The 19,439-nt window shown below is 38.4% G+C and overlaps 1 protein-coding gene across 1 annotated transcript in view; it reads left to right on the forward strand.

Moving 5' to 3' along the window:
- LOC136428857 (regulator of telomere elongation helicase 1-like) overlaps positions 1 to 19,439 on the forward strand; it is a 50,277-nt gene that overhangs the window by 12,833 nt on the left and 18,005 nt on the right. The window contains exons 10-19 of the mRNA XM_066418659.1: positions 681 to 719; positions 1,365 to 1,443; positions 1,880 to 2,045; positions 2,922 to 2,996; positions 3,515 to 3,744; positions 9,453 to 9,566; positions 11,761 to 11,801; positions 15,051 to 15,136; positions 18,402 to 18,479; positions 19,078 to 19,155. Of these exons, the coding sequence (XP_066274756.1) occupies positions 681 to 719; positions 1,365 to 1,443; positions 1,880 to 2,045; positions 2,922 to 2,996; positions 3,515 to 3,744; positions 9,453 to 9,566; positions 11,761 to 11,801; positions 15,051 to 15,136; positions 18,402 to 18,479; positions 19,078 to 19,155 (986 nt within the window). The remainder of the gene's footprint in view (positions 1 to 680; positions 720 to 1,364; positions 1,444 to 1,879; positions 2,046 to 2,921; positions 2,997 to 3,514; positions 3,745 to 9,452; positions 9,567 to 11,760; positions 11,802 to 15,050; positions 15,137 to 18,401; positions 18,480 to 19,077; positions 19,156 to 19,439) is intronic.

Raw genomic sequence — 19,439 nt, forward strand, 5'->3', positions numbered from 1 at the left:
CAATCCGCCGACGAGTCTATCCTCGCACTATTCCTACGAATCGGCCATTGTTCCCAGGTCACAAGCCTAGTTAGATATTACAGGCTGAGTGTAGATATTTTCAGGCAAAATATACATGTGCGTGTATGTGGGATCCTCTATCAACCGGGCAGAAATATGACTGCTTCATCGACTGTGTCTGTGTGTGTACGCCATGTTGTACATATTTGACTGATTGAAAGTAAAAGGTCACTGCTGAGTTTAAGTTTTGTATCGGATACATTTCTAACATTTGTATCCCTCATTTTCCCAAACGTAGATGTATGAACTTCATGCAGAGAATGTTGGAAAAGTAGTAGTTGATGTCAATGATGGAATATGATCATAATCATTCAATTAAACTTTAAGTCTGACATTTTAGTTAGAGACACTGGAATTGAATACTAACACCGTCTTGATGCTTGATAGAGCAATGTGGAGTGAGATATGTACTTCTTGTGTGGTCCCTGCTGATACAGGCCGATAGATTATGATGATGAACATATTAACATTTGCTCAAAGAAGTTACATTGATGTACTTGGCTGTCATCCTAATGTTTTTTGAGACACGATCCCTAAAGTTCATATTACCAACAAAGGTAATAATGATTATAACTAATAGTACAAAGAAAGATTGATCTAGTAATCTGTTCTATTCACAGCACCTGACTTCAGTGCTACTGAACTGATCAAGTTGAAAAGTGAGTCAGATACTGTCATAAGATACACGTACATGACATTGATTGATGATATAATAACTGTTGTAGCTTTCTGTAGGTATTGAAAACTGTGACATTACTGCAAGCTACATGTTGCTGTAATCTTCCTTTACTTCTTGAAGTATTGATTATGCAGCTAAGCTTTTGATTCATATTACAATTATGTCGATTGACATGCACTTTCTGTCACTTTACTGTAACAGTGAACATGACTAGCATTTGGAAAATACATGACTTTGTTAAAATCAAACAGACCAAAAACAATACCTCCCTGTGAATAAGTCGCCTCATCCATTGACCTTATGACCTGGAATGTCTGTCAGCTGTGAGCTAATGGTTGACTTGTTCCATCACCTCTGACCTATACTTACTGTCACTCCTGCAAGTCTGACCTTTTGCCCTTCACTTCCTGTCACTCTGTGGTTAGACAAGTCATATATAGCATGGATACAATGAAACCCGAACAGAGAGACAGACAGACAGACACACTGAAAAGCCTTGTACATATAGACGTAATAAATATTAGTTCAAAACAGTTGAGCGTTATACCTTACACATCAATGGCACTGAGATGGTAAATACTGCATGACTGTATGACTTTAATACTGAACATTTCTTTCCTTGTAGGTATGCTGTTAGAATTGGAGAAGAAAATTGACTCTCTTCCGTTACCTGCCAATGGGACAGGGCTAACCAGACCAGGAAGGTACATGATTTATACATGTTCATGTAGATTTATGAAGTGGTATTTTGTTAAAACCAGAAAGAAAGAAAGAAAGAAAGAAACAATTTAAAAACATCTTGCTATAATTGTAGTTATCGGTAGGAAGCAAGACTAAGTTGTTATTATATGATTATTTAATTCAATCTTTGAACAAACTAGAAGACATACTGAGTCTGAAGAAGACTTACTGAGTCTGAATTATGGTGTTCTGACAAAATCTCTGTAAGCACAATCAGCTAATCCACGAAGTCTTTTCCATTATAAAAAGTTTGTAAATAAGCTAAAATCTATGATAGAAACCATTAAAACATATCCACATTTATATTACTAATTATAGCACTTATAATTATATATTACCAATAGTGTGAGCTTTGCAACTTTAATCTTTGTTTATTTTCTCTCAATGTGACATCTCAAGTTACATCTATGAGCTGTTTGCTGAGCTGCAGATCACCTTTGAGACAGCGCCCATCTTGCTGGATGTTCTTGACAAGGTAGTTGCCTATGCCACCACCAACACCGGCACCAGTGTGGTGTTCGGTAACAAAGCTGCTGGAGTCTCCAAATTGGGTGATGTGCTCAAGGTAAGTGTAGCTTTAAGCAGAGATGCTGTTCACTTGAAAGTTCATCTGTGTTGGTAGAAATCATTCTGTATCAAAGTTAACTACAATTTCCTTAATGAGGAGTTGAACAGTCGAAAATTTGGGTAAGTCCAATTACTTTTGTTGGAAATTGCAGTTCAACTTTGATACAGAAATGCTGTTGTTGACAATAGCAACGTTTGATTGGCAACGTTTAACTGATTGTTTTATCTGTTGTCTCACAACGATTTATTCAGAAAAGAGCCACTAGTATCAAAAACTGAAAAATCACGACCATAGCATGTCCAGAACACACTCAAGTTCCGCCACAGTACAATAAGAAGTCGCAAAAGGGGCTCAAAATCTAATCATCTCGAGGTCATACATGTATGAACACTTACCCACATACCAAATATCAAGACAATCTATCCAGCCATTTTTTAGTTATCGTGTTCACAGACACACACACACAATGTACACGCACGCACACTAAAATGTAACCTTCCTTTGCCAAGTCAATGAAAGTACATTGTACATGAATAATAAGTCTGGAAGTGTCACAACAAGTTAATGAACGTACATGTAAGGGTATACTACAAAAGTTGCTCCATAATCAGTCTTGCAAATATATTAAGATGTCATGACGATTTTCTTGATCTAGAGATCTTCTTTGTCAGAGAAATTAATTATATGCCCATTATCTATACAAGGTTTGATGTATAGCACAATTACCACATAAGTTTACCTTACCTACTTAAGTCTAACATGTACAATATTTCATTCTGTTTGTGGGGACTTTCAAAGTCAAGAATCACTTCTGTAATATATAAAAGACGTGTTATAATCAGAGATAATAATCATTATGTATTGTTTGCACAGATTGCTTTCAGCCATGATTCTTCAGCCTCTCAAAAGGGGAGCAATTTGGCCAACCTGTTGGCCAAGTATTACAAGGTGAGCAAAGAAATGATTTTGGTAATATTATATTAGACTATTGTATCCATCCTTTGTAACCACAAATGATCAAATGATTTTATGAGAGGGATGTTGAAGAACAGATTGTCATGAGGCGTAATGTCCGGTAATATCAACAGTGTTCAACCTATAGCTAAACATTCCTAAGAAGACAGAAAAGTGACAATATCATAATGAACATGAATTTGATTTACTGCCTACTTGTTTAGTATCAAATGTTGAGAAGTTGTCTCCTAAGGACCAAATGAAATAACAATAATCTCTGACAGGTTTACGTGAAGGCAGAGGATGGCTTCCAAAAAAAGCCCAAGACTAATATAATCCAGTGTTCTGTGTATTTAAATTTTATCAAGTCATTTCTAAGACTAGTAAGAGGACGGAAGTGTGATATAATTATCATAATAAACATAAGTCAATGTTAAAACTAATACCAAGTTGCAAAAAAATATGATGTTTGCAAAAATAGACCCCACTGAAATTACTGAAATCTCTGACAGGTTTACGTAAAGGCAGAGGATGGCTTCCAGAAAAAGTCCAAGGCTAACGCTGACCCCTGGGCGACAAGCTCCTCCTCCTCCAAACCCAAGAAGCAGGGACGCACGCTGAGCTACTGGTGCTTCAGCCCTGGACATGCCATGCAGGACCTGGCCAACCACGGCGTTCGCTCCATCATCCTCACCAGCGGAACTCTGTCTCCTTTAGAATCATTCACAGCAGAGATGCATATGTAAGTACATTTTGCTCTTGTATACAAAAAAAATGTAAGCCATTGACGTATATTAGTAAGACCTGGCCAAACATGGTTTTCGTTCTATCATCCTCACCAGCGGAACTCTGTCTCCTTTAGAATCATTCACAGCAGAGATGCACATGTGAGTACTTTTTTGTACATTGTACTCTCGTAAGCCATTGACTCAGTGGTACTTTAGTACTAAAACCTGGCCAACCATTGTGTTCGTTCTATCATCCTCACCAGCAGAACTCTGTCTCCTATTATATACTAGAATCTTTCACAGCAGAGATGCACATATGAGTACCTTGTTCTCTTGTAAGCCTTTGAGGTGCTATACCAAGACCTGGTCAAACATGGCGTTTGAACACTCTATTTTCAACCTTCGGCGAAATTGAATCCCCGGGAACATTTCTACATTTTACAGTACTTTGCAGCACTATTGGAGGATCCTCAAACATCACAATTCGCCCCTCCCTCCACAAAATATACCCAAAGATAGCCTAATGAGCCCCATTTCAAAATATTCGAAAGTGTGGTAACGACTTTAGATATGACTATCAGCTACACTGTTGTACAATATACAGTGACATGTTCATTTCTTATACTGAAGACTACTTATTTCCATCCTAACCGGTTCTATGTACTAGTAGGTTGATGAAGGTTATACATCCAGGTAATAAGATACGCAAGAAAATAGTTTCTCAAGCAACTCGATAGATTTTTAATGTACAATGATATACTGTTCCAAAAATCTATCCAGTTGCTTGAGTAACTGTGATTCTATCTAGTATTTCCTGTCAGTGTGACAAAGTAGCCATCTTGATTGAGCAGGCCAGAGGTCCTCCCTGCTTAGCTACTGGATAATGACAGAGTACCTAATCTACTTGGACCATAAAATTGCTTCAACCGGCCAGCAGGTGTCCTAATTGAGTTTGCAGAAGTTGCAGTCTTATACCTCCTCTTATTTTCCATGCTCTGGTTACCTATAAATTATGCAACGACGAGGATAATTGCCTCCCAAACTTATTTGAGTATAGAGTGTTGCTGTGCATTTTCTATTTAACTTATATTATAATACAACACTGATTGATTATAGGGATGTGTACCGGTATGGTACTGCAAATATTTTTTTTGGTACAGGTCCAAAATAATGGATCATTGAGGTACCAGACCTGTACTTTTATTTATTTATTTATTTCTTCTTTAGGTGGCCCAAACAGCTACTGTATGATCGCTGATTTTCATTGGGGCCCAGTATAACATATACACAGGCTATAGTCACAATATGTGTTACAGTTTGGCAGTAGAACGTAAGCAGACCACATACAATGGGTACTTAAATCTCTACACCTGCACCTGATATTAGGTTTAGGCCACACCAAATTAATTTGTTGGTTCTTTGACATTTATATGTAAAATTTGAGCAAGCAGATATTATGAAAACAAAGTGCTGGGAAGAAAACTGGCATCTGACTGAGTGTTCAATCCATAAAACTATGTATTTAAGGTACAGATTTTCTCCTAATACTCTATTTAATTTTAATGTTCCAATCAAGCATTATTATTTTTTAAGATTCAAGAACCATGAAATAGATTGCCTTGGCCTTTGGGTACACACTCACAGCCTTAGTTGATACAGATTGTACGTATTGTTTGAATATTACCACAGTCTGTAGTTTGCTTACCATGCATCCAACATGGAGAGAAAAAAAAGCAGCATGTGGAAATGATTTACAATAAGACCTTAATGCAAGCCGTGGAGTCCCTGCAGGGTAGTAATGAATGTCATGTGCACCGATGTTTATATTGCTACACTAAATCAAAACCGCTGTGACCTACAGACTTATCATTATGGAGCACTGCCAGGTGTGGCTGTCGTCATCCTGCATCTTGGATTTCTTCCAAAAAACGCACAGGAAGTCTTCAGCACATCGGTCACACTCATAGACTGGTTTACCAAAAGGAACAGTTACTGCTTCGCGACGAATTGCAAGTTCATGTACAGTGTACCAGGGCTCAAAATTCAATTTTGGGAATAGGTGCACTGGTGCACCTAAGCTAAAAGTTTCAGTGCAAAGAAAAAAAATTGGGTGCACAACAAGAAATTAGGTAAAATTTCAGCAAATTAAACCTAATTACAAAGTTAACCGTATTGCTTTTCTTCATAGCTTGAATCTAAAATTCTATCTGTCAAATTCAAAATTTTTAGCAAGAAATACATCAAAGGTTTTATCATCTTTAGGTGCACCAATGCATCCATCTCTTGGATCGGTTCCAAAAACGCACAGGAAGTCTTCAGCTCATCGGTCACACTCATAGACTGGTTTATCAAAAGGAAGTGCTACATGATGAATTGCAAGTCCACAATACAATGTACCAGGGCTCAAAATTTTGGGAACAGGTGTACCGGTGTACACAGAATGTGTGCCAGAAAGAATGTCAACAAGTTAAACCTATTTACAAACCTTACTGCCTCTCTACATAGGTTGAATCTGAAATTCTAGTTAAATTTTTAAATACACCAAAGGTTTCATAATCTATAGGTGCACCGATGATTTCACAGTCAAAAATGTAATGTGCTCATCTTTAATTTTGTGTGCACAATACATAGAGCATATGCACCAAGTATATAGAGCCCTGACTTACAATTATCTAGAGATATCATGCAGGCTTTTTGTCTTGCAAGTCAACAAACAGCAGATTTAAGAAAACCTTACACACAATTGCAGAAATAAATGAATAATGAATAAATCTATTATTTAGCTCACAATTAACTGGTATCAAAATCAAACATGCAGTAAATTCAACAAGCTTTCAATTTGCTGAGAGGAGCAAAATCATATAATATTTTCAAATATTTTTTTTCTACAAGGTGACCTACATGCAAATTCTAAGTTGCAAACTACAAGATGCTAGTGTGATATAACATACAGGACCACCTGTAGTAGAAATATATGTGCCCATGTGTGCCTATTAGCCAGTGAAATATTGAGATTCTCCATGAATGCCGCCGTGCTAGTCACTTTGGACACCATTAGCATGCCACTCACACAGTGGAAGCTTCTCCCTACCCAAATATCATTAGTGCGCCGTCCACGGACCACGGATTCGGTAATTACTGTGTAATGCCCTCAGACTGCGAGCAGGCAATCAGTGCTAAATCTTAATTTTCCAGCCGAATGGAAAAACACCAACCACAGAGTCTGAGCTGTAACAGGTAGTTAGGCCTGCATAAACTGAAACAGACCATGCACCTTCTTTTTCTTCTTTATATTCAAGTTAGAGATTTTCTGTGTGGAAAGTGTTGGCAGGCCCGAACTGGGCGAGGTGCCACGAGATCTATACCAAATATATTGGACATGCACATGACAAGAATGAAATAGTGAGTAGAAAGACGCAGCTAGCATGCATGTCTGCATGGCGCAAGCGGTAACGCAACCCGGCTGCTTGGCCATCTGGATCAATTCCTTGGCCCCAGCTAAGACACAGTGTAATTTTGTATTTTCGTGATTTCCAATGGTGATGCAAAGCCGGTGGTCCCATGTATGGGCGTCAAATCTCTGCATATAAACGAACCCAACACACGAGAAGAGTAGCAGTACTAGAAACTCAATAATATATAAAATGTCCTCTCAAGAATCTAAAAATGTAGGGTTTACCAGTTGTGCTTGGCTTAATACGCAAGCTGTAGCAAAGTCGCATTGCACTACTAGCTAATGAAAGCATGCTTCATCCCCAGTCTGTGGTCACCCGCTTAGTATTCCTAGCCTGGGTGCCATCTTATTTAGTTTACTGGGGCTCCAATACTTTCTCCCTCACGAAATGAGTATGAAAGCCCTGGTAAACTAGATAGGATAGCACCTACATGTAGGCTAAGTATTCCAACTATCAAAATGGGAGCAGTCATGCCACAAGTGTGAAATCATGCACTGATGCAAAGGTGAAAAGCTAAAATGTCTTTCCTTTGGTACTGAACTTTATGACACCAAAGAGCTTTTGTAATGTATTCATCCCCGCACTGCACTTGCTTGAAAGCCTTCAGTGTCCTTGCCTCTAAAATTGTGTTTTATGAAAATGTATAGCTTGCAGAGAAAGGTCAGGTTGGAAGAATTTACGTCTGTGTAAATTTTGTGCATTACTATGGTCTCCCGGGCTCATATTAATGGGTGTGTTTCTAACCTTGCTGAATGTACCAGCAGCAGTCATTTTATCAGTCAACACATGTAGTACACAATCGTGGTGAAACTGTGGTAGATATAGCTGAAAAAGCTTCCACAAGAACTTCATATGACTTTGCTCTCGACCATTCCTCAACCAAGTTGGGCGCTGTGTTAAGAATAGCCAGCAGTCCATACTCTCGCTGATGAACTCCTAGCAACAGATGACCTTGCTCACGACTAACTCCCAACCTAGAGAATGTTGGGAGGCCATGGTCAGCTACATTTATGTGTGGCAGGGGCTTAACTCCCAACCATGGTCTGGAGAAGGTTGGGAGGCCATGGTTGGCTATGTATAACAGGAGCTTAACTCCCAACCATGGTCTTGAGAATGTTGGAAGGCCATGGTTAGCTATGTGTGATGGGCATAACTCCCAACCATGGTCTGGAGAAGGTCAGGAGGCCATGGTCAGCTATGTGTGATGGGCTTAACTCCCAACCATGGTCTGTCCATGGTGCTGAACCTGTCCATGGTGCTGAACGCCATGTCATTGTGCAGTCTAACACTGTCTCTTGCTGTTTCTGTCCAAATAAGTCCATTTTTACTGACTTCTTTGTCCTTCCTGAACTAAACGTATGCTCTGTGTATAGACTGTTCATTTTAAACTGCCAGGTATATGCACAATTGGGGTCATTTGGGGTCCATAAGTTGACAATTCGATTTACAAGCCAACAGTTACCTTCAAGCTTTAAATACACCTGATTTAAAGGGTGTCTAATACTTTTGTACATCAATTGTGCAGAATGTTCTAGGAACTCAATGATATGTAAAATGTCCTCAAGAATCCCCAAAATCTGACCTAGAAACTGTGGTACATGTACTCGAAACATAAAATTTTCTGTTTAGAAACATGAAATCCCTGCGTCATTCCTGAATTTCTCAAGGTAAAGGTCCTCATTTGTTAGCAACCTATGTTATCCATTTTCCTTTGACCTAACAAAAAGATGTTCCCCATATGACACATCCCAAAACCACACCAGACTCGTAAAGGGGCGCAGGACTGCAGTTTATCAAAACAGCTACTTGATCCTGTGTACATGAAACACTGTAGACACTTTTTTTTTCTTGCATGTTAGGCCATGTTGATTTGATTATATGGATGACATCTGCAAGGGCATCAATTTTCGTCTGTGTGCCCCCCAAAAAACGAATGCCAAAGTCAATTCAAGTCAAAGAAAAATTTTGAAAGTACAACAATGAAGAACCTGTATTTTGGAATACCATACTGTGTGTGTTTAGTCCTGACCACATAGATTTCATAATGGAAGCAACTTTTTTTTTGCCAAACTTTTATTTTATTCGCATGCTTGGATAAGTTTCGGGGTCCCCAGAGGACGTCATCCCTATAATCAAATCAAATCAATATGGCCTTACATGTGTGAAAACACACAACTTATCATTCTGTACAGGTTGTTTTCCATCCCATGTGTGGAGACCATAAGATAACTAAATCCCAAAACCTCTTATCTCCACACAACCTCCAGTGACTTCCCGGTGCATCTTGAAAACCCTCATGTCATCGAGCGTCACCAGGTGTGGCTCGGCATGGTTACCAAAGGTCCGGATGGGGTCAGGCTCAACTCTTCCTACGAAAACAGGTGCGTATCAGTGTTCTCACCAGGATTTCTTCACAGCGTAGGGGCAACTTTGTGTGGCAAAGCCACATGGCAAGCACTACAGGTGTGAGGATGAGGGCTGCAGGCAGGAATAATGTAGGGGGTCCGGGGCATGCTCCCCCTAGAAATTTTGAACTTTAAAACTCTCAAAGACACTATTTCCTGCATTTTGAGGGCATAAGTCTGTGAAATAAAGCCAAAGTTTTTTACATTTGCATCAGAACAACAGAAAATCCCCCATAGGCTGGTTGAAACCGGCAACGTAGGGGCCAAAATCACAGCATAGAGGATCCAAATCACAGTGTAGGGGCCACCTACGCTCAAAAACCATGGCGAGCACACTGCGTATAGTCCTGACTGGACTGTCTGTTATACATGGAGAGGCTGGTGGCAGACAGATACCACTCACTATATAAGGCCACACTGATTTAATTTCTTGGTTAACGGATTTTTATTTTCAAAAAACAAAAAAATTTTAGAAAAAAAAAAATCATGAAAACAGAAGGCTTGGCCAGCCTTCTGTTTTCATGATTTTTTTTTCTACAATTTTTTTTTAGATAGAAATCCGTTAACCAAGAAATTCAATTTGTGTGGCCTAATATGTAGCTCTGCTTCCCCCATCCACATCTTTGACTGAAATTTAGATAAGATCCATGTCTACAAAATGTTTGTCGTCGAAATGTTTTTATGTATTTCTGGAGAAGAGCGTAACAATTCTAACATCTTGATAACTACCTACCTTACAAGTTCTGATTCCTATTGATGGCCATATTGTTTGTAATATACTCATTAGAATGTTTATATGTTCTTTGCAATACTCTTTGCCAAGAAAGTGCTAGGTCGACGAATGGTGTAGATGTATTTGGAATATGATATTTCCAACAGTTTCTAAATAATGGTAATAGCATTCTACCATGTTTTCTCCAAAAGAATCTTTCTAAAAATATTCTTTTATAGAAAACATGTATCTAGACCCTTGTTTCCCATTGTTCTAACTTCCTTGAATTCCTGAAGGCAATGGGCATCATGAGAGGTCAACTTCAGGACTGAGTGCCGCTCTTGATCTACATTTATGCGAGCATTACATGAAAACCCAGATGCCTCAAAGTGGGGTCAGGCGGGTCACCAAGTCAAGACCCGAGATTTCATTGCCATTGATCCGAGAGACTCTCACGGAAAATATTCTTAAAGGAATGATGCCTGGAATATCATATGAAATATCACACCATAATCCCCTTAGTGGGACCTGAAAGAAATATTGTCAGACTGGCTTTGGTTGAGTCTACTAAAAAAAAAATGTGTTATTGTGCAATGTCTCTCATTTGTATTCGCTTGAAGCTAGTTCAAGTTTGCAAGAGGAGATGCATTGTGCATGTAGGCAATGTCTCCCTGGAGGGGATCCTAATGGGTTGTGGAAGTGGAAGGGACAGAGAGTTGGGTTCAATATGGAGAACAAAGGTATGGGTATGCACACCACAAGATTAGAAAAACTGGACAGGTATTGAAGACGTGTAGCCGACCTTGCTTACTGTAAATCATGAAATATTTTCGGATATGTTTTTATTCTTTCTGTTCGAAATAATAACACCACAAATACGTTTTTTTCTTCAGTCTTGTTTTGACCAACTTGCATCTCAGCAAAGACATCTTTCAACTGACAGCATACTACAAAATTAACCCTCGCGAAAATAAAAGGATTTACAGTGTAATGATAACAATTTAGGTTTGTCAGAACAGTGCCAAATTTGCTGCAACTTACATGTACAACTACTTTTTTAATTCACGTTTCAATGTGTTTGAAGTTTGTCATTTTTTGTAATTCTATTTCCTCATCAATTTCTTAAAACGACTTTGAAGGAAAAAAGATTCATGTATTTTTGCAAAGAACTGAATATCAAAAGCATCATAGCAGAACATTATATTCATTGGTTTACTTTAACCATTAGCCTACTAAGGTACAATGTAGCTGTTAAGCACCAAATTTGTATTAGCTATGCATGGAGTTAGGCAGCAGGGAGAAGGTTAATACGTTTTCAATGTATCAATGTCATCTCAAGTATCACCCCCAAACAGAGGAATAAAATGCACCAGCCCTTCATGCCCTGGAAGGTTTTCCTTTGCAGCCAATAAATCTATACCTGAAATCTCTGCCATAATCTTTTTATTCCCACCACAGGAATTCTACCGATTACATCAACTCCTTGGGCAATGCAATAGGTAAGATTTGAATATTTTTCCACACACTGTATATGCTTAGGTTAAGGGGTGATTTCAAAAGTTCCCATACATTCTCAAAGTATGTTGATTGCACGATCGTTGACCACTAATCCCACACTACTTTGCATGCATGTGGTGGCTGTAAAATTGATATTAGGATGGTTCTTAATAACACCATATTTCCACTAGAGGCTGTGACCGCTGAGTAACTACTGAGTAACGAAACATTTGCTCCGCAAATGCCATAGATAATTAAAGAACAATTTTTTTATTTTTACATTTTGTGCATTCTTTTATATCTTGCATCATATTGCAATTGTGAAATCAAGGGTCACACAAATCCAATTCTAGTTGAAAGGCAGCATAAGAAGAACTGTACTGAAAGTGTCTGTCATATAACAACCTGGAATTCTTGAGAAATCAGATGAAGGTCGGTCGTTAGAGTTAGACAAACAATTTAAAAGGGAATACTCTGAATTGATCATTAATAATGTATCATGTCAGCTGATCAGCCAAGTAATGAACCCTCCTTCACATCTTCCGACAGAAGCTGATTTTGTAGGACATTAGGGCAAGTGTGTGTGAAATATTGAGACCCGTCTGTGAGATGCAAATCCTGCCTGTCAGCCATGAACCTGTTTGAGACTGACAAGTGTGGCTTTTACTTGTGATGCTAAGAGTGGGTCACGGGATGCGGATCTGTGGCCTACTGTGACTGGCCGGGAGCAATCTCAAAGCCAGGGATGTGTTGACACCTTGATTTAAATTTGCTACGTCAGGCATGTAGAAGGGGGTCAGAAAGGGGCATGCAAGCATCTGAACTGTGTGAAAGCTGCATATAATGTATGGTACATTGAGGTTTTGAAAGGTTTGTACACTGGAACACAGATCAGGGCTACATGTATACCAAAATGTTTATTCTGAAAGCATCTTGTTAACCCAGAAAGATGTTCATGGTGTATTTTGACAAACCCAACGTGTTTATTGCAGTGAGGTCTTGCAAATGTAGGGCAGCAAGTTTCCTTACTGTTTCAGTTGCAGGGTATATTTTTACAGGAAGGGGTTACTACTGCTGCCCTAAGATCCCCCCTCCCCCCTTTAACAAGCTTGAGACACCTCCTCAAACATGGGACCCCCATTTTGTGTCCCTTCCAATGGACAGGTGCAGCCACAACCAGTTACCAACTAATGGCACCAGGAGCTCTACTGTGAGACAGCTGCTGGTTGAGCTACATGGACATCCCTAACTGTTCTATGTACTGTAATGTAAATTGTTAGGCAGAATAGATAACCATGCACTGCGGATGGATTGCCTGAGTCAGAGAATGCATAACAATCACTAGTTCAAGCCTACGGCTCTCTATACCATGATGAACCCTCTCTATCCATGCTTCAACAAGTGCAAATTCAGAACATGGATCAGCCCCAAGTGGGAAAAGATCAAAGTCTCGTCCCCTGTGCCAGTGTTGAATATTAGTCCCTTGTTTTACGACAGGTGTGCTTTTGCTGGCAGGCAATACGTATAGATTTTGTGCGTCTTTTTGAAGTTGATATCTGGCCATGCAGCTCCTTTTTTCTAAAGGAGAACTGTAGCAGATCGATGTGGAGGCAAAATAGTTTGGCGTAAAATGAAATACTGCTTTACTCCAGTTAATGTTTCATCACACATATATGTATGATATTCCTTTGGTATCTGAGAAATTGAACAAAATCCATTTTGATTGTAAACGAATTACTGCATACACCTTGAGCCAAGCTACATATCATAACTTGATTATGATTTTCAGGGTTTCTGTGCCTAGATGTATAATTCATTTTACCAACAACCCTGTGTCGTTGAACTCATATCACCAAAACTGCCTGTATTTCTCCCACTTGCCTTCCATCAATAAAACATAGGACTTATTAAGTTACATGAACTACATGCATGTACACTCAGCTTGCATACATGCAGAGGTTGCTGGATAAAGAAATTTCGGAGGGTAACTGGCATGAGTAACATGTTAATCCTGTAAAAGGCAAGACCACACCAGTAAATTTTGTTTGAATGAAGCGATGTTTTCAACACAAGGGGAGGTAGCAGAACATCACAGGATTGGAATCTTTCAAAAGCTAAGAGAAATGCACCAAAAACGCTGACAAATGGGTGGTGCAGTTAAGCGGATGCTACACATATTCATATACGTGTATATGTATATATAGGCCCCTCCTTCACTAGACGTTTCGTCCCTCGTACTCTGGAACGCCCTTGGGATGGAGGGGCGACAGGGAGGACGTCTCCACCCTGCCTCACTGCTGCTCCTTAAGCCTTTCCACTGTTGTACTGCTGTCTCCTTCCCCCAGGCTTTTTCCCTCCTTCTAATCCACATCCATGTATATATACACACTGTTGTGCACATTATTTGCTGGGTCTAGTAAAAGGTCACTCTTAATCAAGCAGAACAGTTAAGGTACAAATTCCTTCAGAAAGAGAACTCTCAAAAGATAGAACATAATCCCTCAAATGCTTCAGCATGCCCTAATTCATATATCTACTTAATAGTATGTAGGCCAATTTATTTACAGGCCCATGCAAAATTGAGACAATATCATACTGTGAATATTTCTGATGCAGCATACTGATATCATCATGCTGTTCTAGAGTATTAGCATGAATAGCTACACTGTCTCTCTCTATAACTGCTATTCATAAATTAGATTAAATCGTGAAAATGGTTAGATATTACTATTGGCAATACTTCAACTCTCTGTTAATTTGTATGTGTGTACATTTAGGTTTCCATACATTGTACCTGCTACAATTGTCACACAATAAAGTTCTTCTTCCTTTCCATGGGAGCCATCATTCACACTTGTGCAACGCAGACACAGTAAGGGTAATGAGAGGATACGCACTGACTGCAAAATGATGTAACTTTGGGGCCACCAGGGTTGTGCACTTTTGGGTACACTGGGTCATGATCACTAGAAATATTCTTTGCCTACAGCCCTTATGCCTCATACATGCATAGTAGTAGTAGTAGTGATTACTGCTGCCATGGTCTCTAGCACAGGGGTGGGCAGCAGTCGGCTAGTCTTCACACCGCTCTTCCAAATGACTCTGTCCATGCTGGTTAGGCCGCGTACCTTAATGTCCTCCCTGTCACTCACTGCAACCAAGATTTCTTAGGTCTGCCATGACCTCTGCTGCCTGGCAACTGCATTTTGGTGCTCATATTATAAATTCATGACTGTTTTCTATCCCTCCAGTGAACTTTGCCAGGATTGTGCCCAACGGTCTGCTGGTATTTTTCCCATCTTATCCTGTGATGAACAAATGCCTGGAGGTCTGGCAGGTGTGTGTGCGGTCATGGGGTTTTAAACTACAACATGTACATGACATCTAGTCTAGCATCTTTCACAGTTTATAGAAACACTCTATAGACTGTAGAAAATTCTTTAAAATTTATACTCAGATATATCAGATATCAGAGAATTTGTTTCATTACGTTTCATTTGAAGGTTGCATATTTTGCCCTTCACCCCATGTGTGTAACTTTACAGAATTCCTTAAGCATTCTAATAACAGCATTTGTGCCATGAATTGGAAAGGAGGGTGAAAAACAATTAAAAAGAAGAATGAGGTTACTCTGTTCACTGTATGGCCGCCACAGTGTTCAGTTACAACTGCCCAATGTTACTGCTGAATATACTACATATGTATGTGCAATCTATATGTATTTGGTAGCACACTGGCAAAACTATTTTTGGGATGGTTCAGTTTATTTTAATTTTCTACAATTGTAACAAGCAAGAAAGGAAGACATGGAAACAAGTAAAAACACATCAACTTCTTATATGTGTACTAACCCTTGCAAAATAGTACTATTATTGTAGGTCATGTTGTCAAGAGAATTCTGGCAGTAAACATTTGTGCGGGAAATTAAGGTCAAATAAACAAATTTAAAATGAATATGTTTTCCTACGAAAAGGCCCCCATCTACACTACAAAAAAAGACATTCTTGTTTTTTCTTGTTTTTTCTTTGTTGAAGAAAAATTATCTTCCAGAAAGAAAATTATTCTGTGTGCAAGAATAAGAACGAATAAGGAAATGTCAGTGAGGACGTAACAAATATAAACTTTTTCTTAGAATATTTTTCTCTGACCAAGTTGTTTTTTCTCACACATATCGACTAGAAACCTCGAAATAAATTTTCTTGTTGTTATGATTTTTCTATGGCACAGAATTTTTATCTAAGATATAATAAATTGAAAAATATTCTAAGAAAAAATATATTTGTTACGTCCTCACTGACATTTCCTTATTTCTTCTGTCCTCAAGAATAAATTTCTTACACTTAGAATGAGTTTTTAACACTAAGAGTGAGGTTCTTGAAATAGGAATACCTTTCTGTCCTCAAGAATAAATTTCTTACATCTAGAATGAGTTTCTTCCACTGAGAGCGAGGTTCTTGAAATAGGAATACCTTTCTGACCTCAAGAATGAATTTCTTACACCTAGAATGAGTTTCTTCCACTAAGAGTGAGGTTCTTGAAATAGGAATACCTTTCTGTCCTCAAGAATGAATTTCTTACATCTACAATGGGTTTCTTCCACTGAGAGCGAGGTTCTTGAAATAGGAATACCTTTCTGACCTCAAGAATGAATTTCTTACACCTAGAATGAGTTTCTTCCACTAAGAGTGATCATGAGGTTCTTGTTGTAGGAATACCTTTCTGTCCTCAAGAATAAATTCCTTAAACCTAGAAACATTTTCTTGAACTAAGATTGGGGTCTTGAATCAAGAATACCATTTAATAAATCAATGATAATATAATGTAAACATGTTCCAATCATATTTATTATTGATCTAATTGTTTAATACACAGTTTTGGATTTTTCTTTCTAACGCCCATTCTTAACCAAGGATTGCAAAGATTAACCAGTTTGCAATACAATTGTTTCGATAATTGGTTCACATTTGATGCTGTGATAAAAGCACATTTTCTCTGTGCTCATACAAATAACTAATTGTCCTTCTAAAATTGTCAGTTCTGCAGTGTTGTAGCTGTCCTTCTTATAATCAATGACTTGGTATTGTTGAAAGATTTTCCAAACTTGAGACGGGGGCATCTTCTTTGGTCCAACAGGTTTCCAAGTCTAGAAAAAACACAAAAACAGATGACGATGACTGTCATTTTCCTACATCGCCCCCCTCCCCCTTATACATGCATGGGGATGGGGGCTTGTGCATTTGCTTGAAAATGTTATACTTATACTTTTTTAGTACCTTGTAGGTATACGTATTACTGCACTTAACGTACATGTTCTGCAATTACTGGTTGACATGCAACCACAAACACAACAAAGGTTTCTAAGCCTAGAAAAATACACAAAGACTTATAGTGACTGTCATTTTCCTATATCGCCCCCCTCCCCCGTATACATGTAGGGGGAGGGGGGGCTTGTGCATTTGCTTGAAAATGATATACTTTAACTTTTTTAGCACCTTTTAGGTATAACTGCACTAAACGTACATGTTCTGCAATTACTGGTTGGCTGTATCATGCAACCACAAACACAAAACTTAGAGTATCTACTTGGGAAATAAGTTATTTTCATGCAAGACAGGCTATAACATACCTGGAGCATATCTGTTGATGGCGTTGGCCTGAGGAAGCATTTTGGAACTTAAAACAAGTCATCTACGTTGTGTAGTGAGTCCCACATGATACCAAAAAGTGTCCTCATGAAACTAGCCGCATCTTTCCCTAGTATTGTAAGATCTAAAGCGCACATCAAGCAAATGCAGCCGGAGCCCAAACTCAACGGTCCACATTCAAACATTACAGCAAAGGATGATGGGAGTATTCAATTAGCATAATTTATTTTCTTATTACAAGAAAAACAATAATTATCTTCTTGAACTTTACACAATGTTAAGAAAATAAAGGAAATCATGCAAATTCGAACTTTCATTTCACTTTCCATCTTTAGATAACACAGAAAAGCAGGAATCATCTTTCTTTAACTTTGTGGAAAAGGAATTCGAACAGAAAAACACTTGGGAATTACTTGTTTTACAGTTTCTTGATTTTCTCATTTTTCTTAACTGTATTTGGTCAAGAAAATAACTGTATTTGGTCAAGAAACTCCTTACATCTTCTTAGATATTACTAAGAATTGCAAGAATCATATTTCTCAGACTTCCTAAATTAAGAAAACAAGAAATGTCAAGAATTTTTTCCTAGTGAAATGAAAGTCTAAAGAAAAATTCATGTATGGCAAGAATAAAAATCTTAAGAGTAGATTCTGTAAAATACTCCATTTGACCAAACAAGAAGCAAATATTGTGTGAAGAATAAGGAAGAAAGATTGACTAGCATTTCTAGAATATTCTTGCTGATAAAAAATCATACTAGAAATCCTATCTTCACCTAAGAAAAACAAGAATAAAACTCTTAATGTAAGATCTAACATTCAAAGGTTTTGCGTAAGGTTTCTTGATTTTCTTGAAATTCTTTATGGAAGAAAATCTTTCTCTCAATAAGAAAAATCAAGAAAACAAGAAAAATAAGAAAAAGCATTTTTGGTAGTGTATACATTGTATTTCTTTCAGGATTCAGGGGTATCCAACAGGATCAGCCAGTACAAGCCAATGCTGGTGGAACCCAGAGGGAAGACACAGTTTGTCGAGGTGTGTTGATGCTGTCTACAAAATTGGTCCAAACTACATGTACAGATGTATGTACATGTAGACTTCACTACACTATGCTACACAGCACTGAAGCAGGAATAGTACTCGTACTCCAGCTGTAGGCTAAAGAAACCATAATGAGGCAAACATTCAAATACTATGATTTAGCAAGGACATTATATCCTATATAAATTTTAATGTCCTCAGTTTTAATTGATTATTCAGCACCAAGTTCCACCCAGAGTTAGTCATCCTTAGTCCTCAACGATCATATGATATATATTTTCCAAGAAGCAAGAGGAAGCCGAAAGTACCAGAGACAGAGTATACTAGACGTTTGCAACATGTATAATATTATACATATGAATATATGTGATTGTTAGTATGTGACCTGTACTTTGCCCAGTGGAGCAAAAATGTACAATTATAAAGGTCTTCATTCCTTCATTATCATTATGGAAGAAGCAAGAACTGTAGACTCAGGAGCTAACAATACACTCGCCTTGTTTAATGTTGCATACTGTGTGGAATGCCCACATGGTAAACCTGATTTTCCCCATGTTCACACCAGACACATTATACCTTGTCTTGTTTACAGGCAATGGAGCAGTTCTATGAGAAGATTAATGATCCAACCTTAAACGGAGCAGCTTTCTTTGCTGTGTGCAGAGGCAAGGTGAATACAACTAGATATACAATAGGACTGGTGTGGATGGTGGTCAGCACTAAGGCCAGTTCTGTTTGTGTGGATGGTGGTCAGCCCTAAGGCCAGTGAAGGTTGCATGTGTGTGTGTGTGAATGCCATGCACGCTGTAAGCTTCTGTGATAGAGTCAATTCATTTTCTAGGAAGAGGACTACCTTTATTGCTGCATGCATGGACACCTACATGTATTGCAGAAATATCATAATGGGGAATTCTAATTTTTTTCAATTTATTCAGATAATATTTTGTGAGTATC

The sequence above is a fragment of the Branchiostoma lanceolatum genome, chromosome 2 (assembly GCF_035083965.1).
Source record: "Branchiostoma lanceolatum isolate klBraLanc5 chromosome 2, klBraLanc5.hap2, whole genome shotgun sequence".
In the NCBI taxonomy this organism is placed as follows: domain Eukaryota; kingdom Metazoa; phylum Chordata; class Leptocardii; order Amphioxiformes; family Branchiostomatidae; genus Branchiostoma; species Branchiostoma lanceolatum.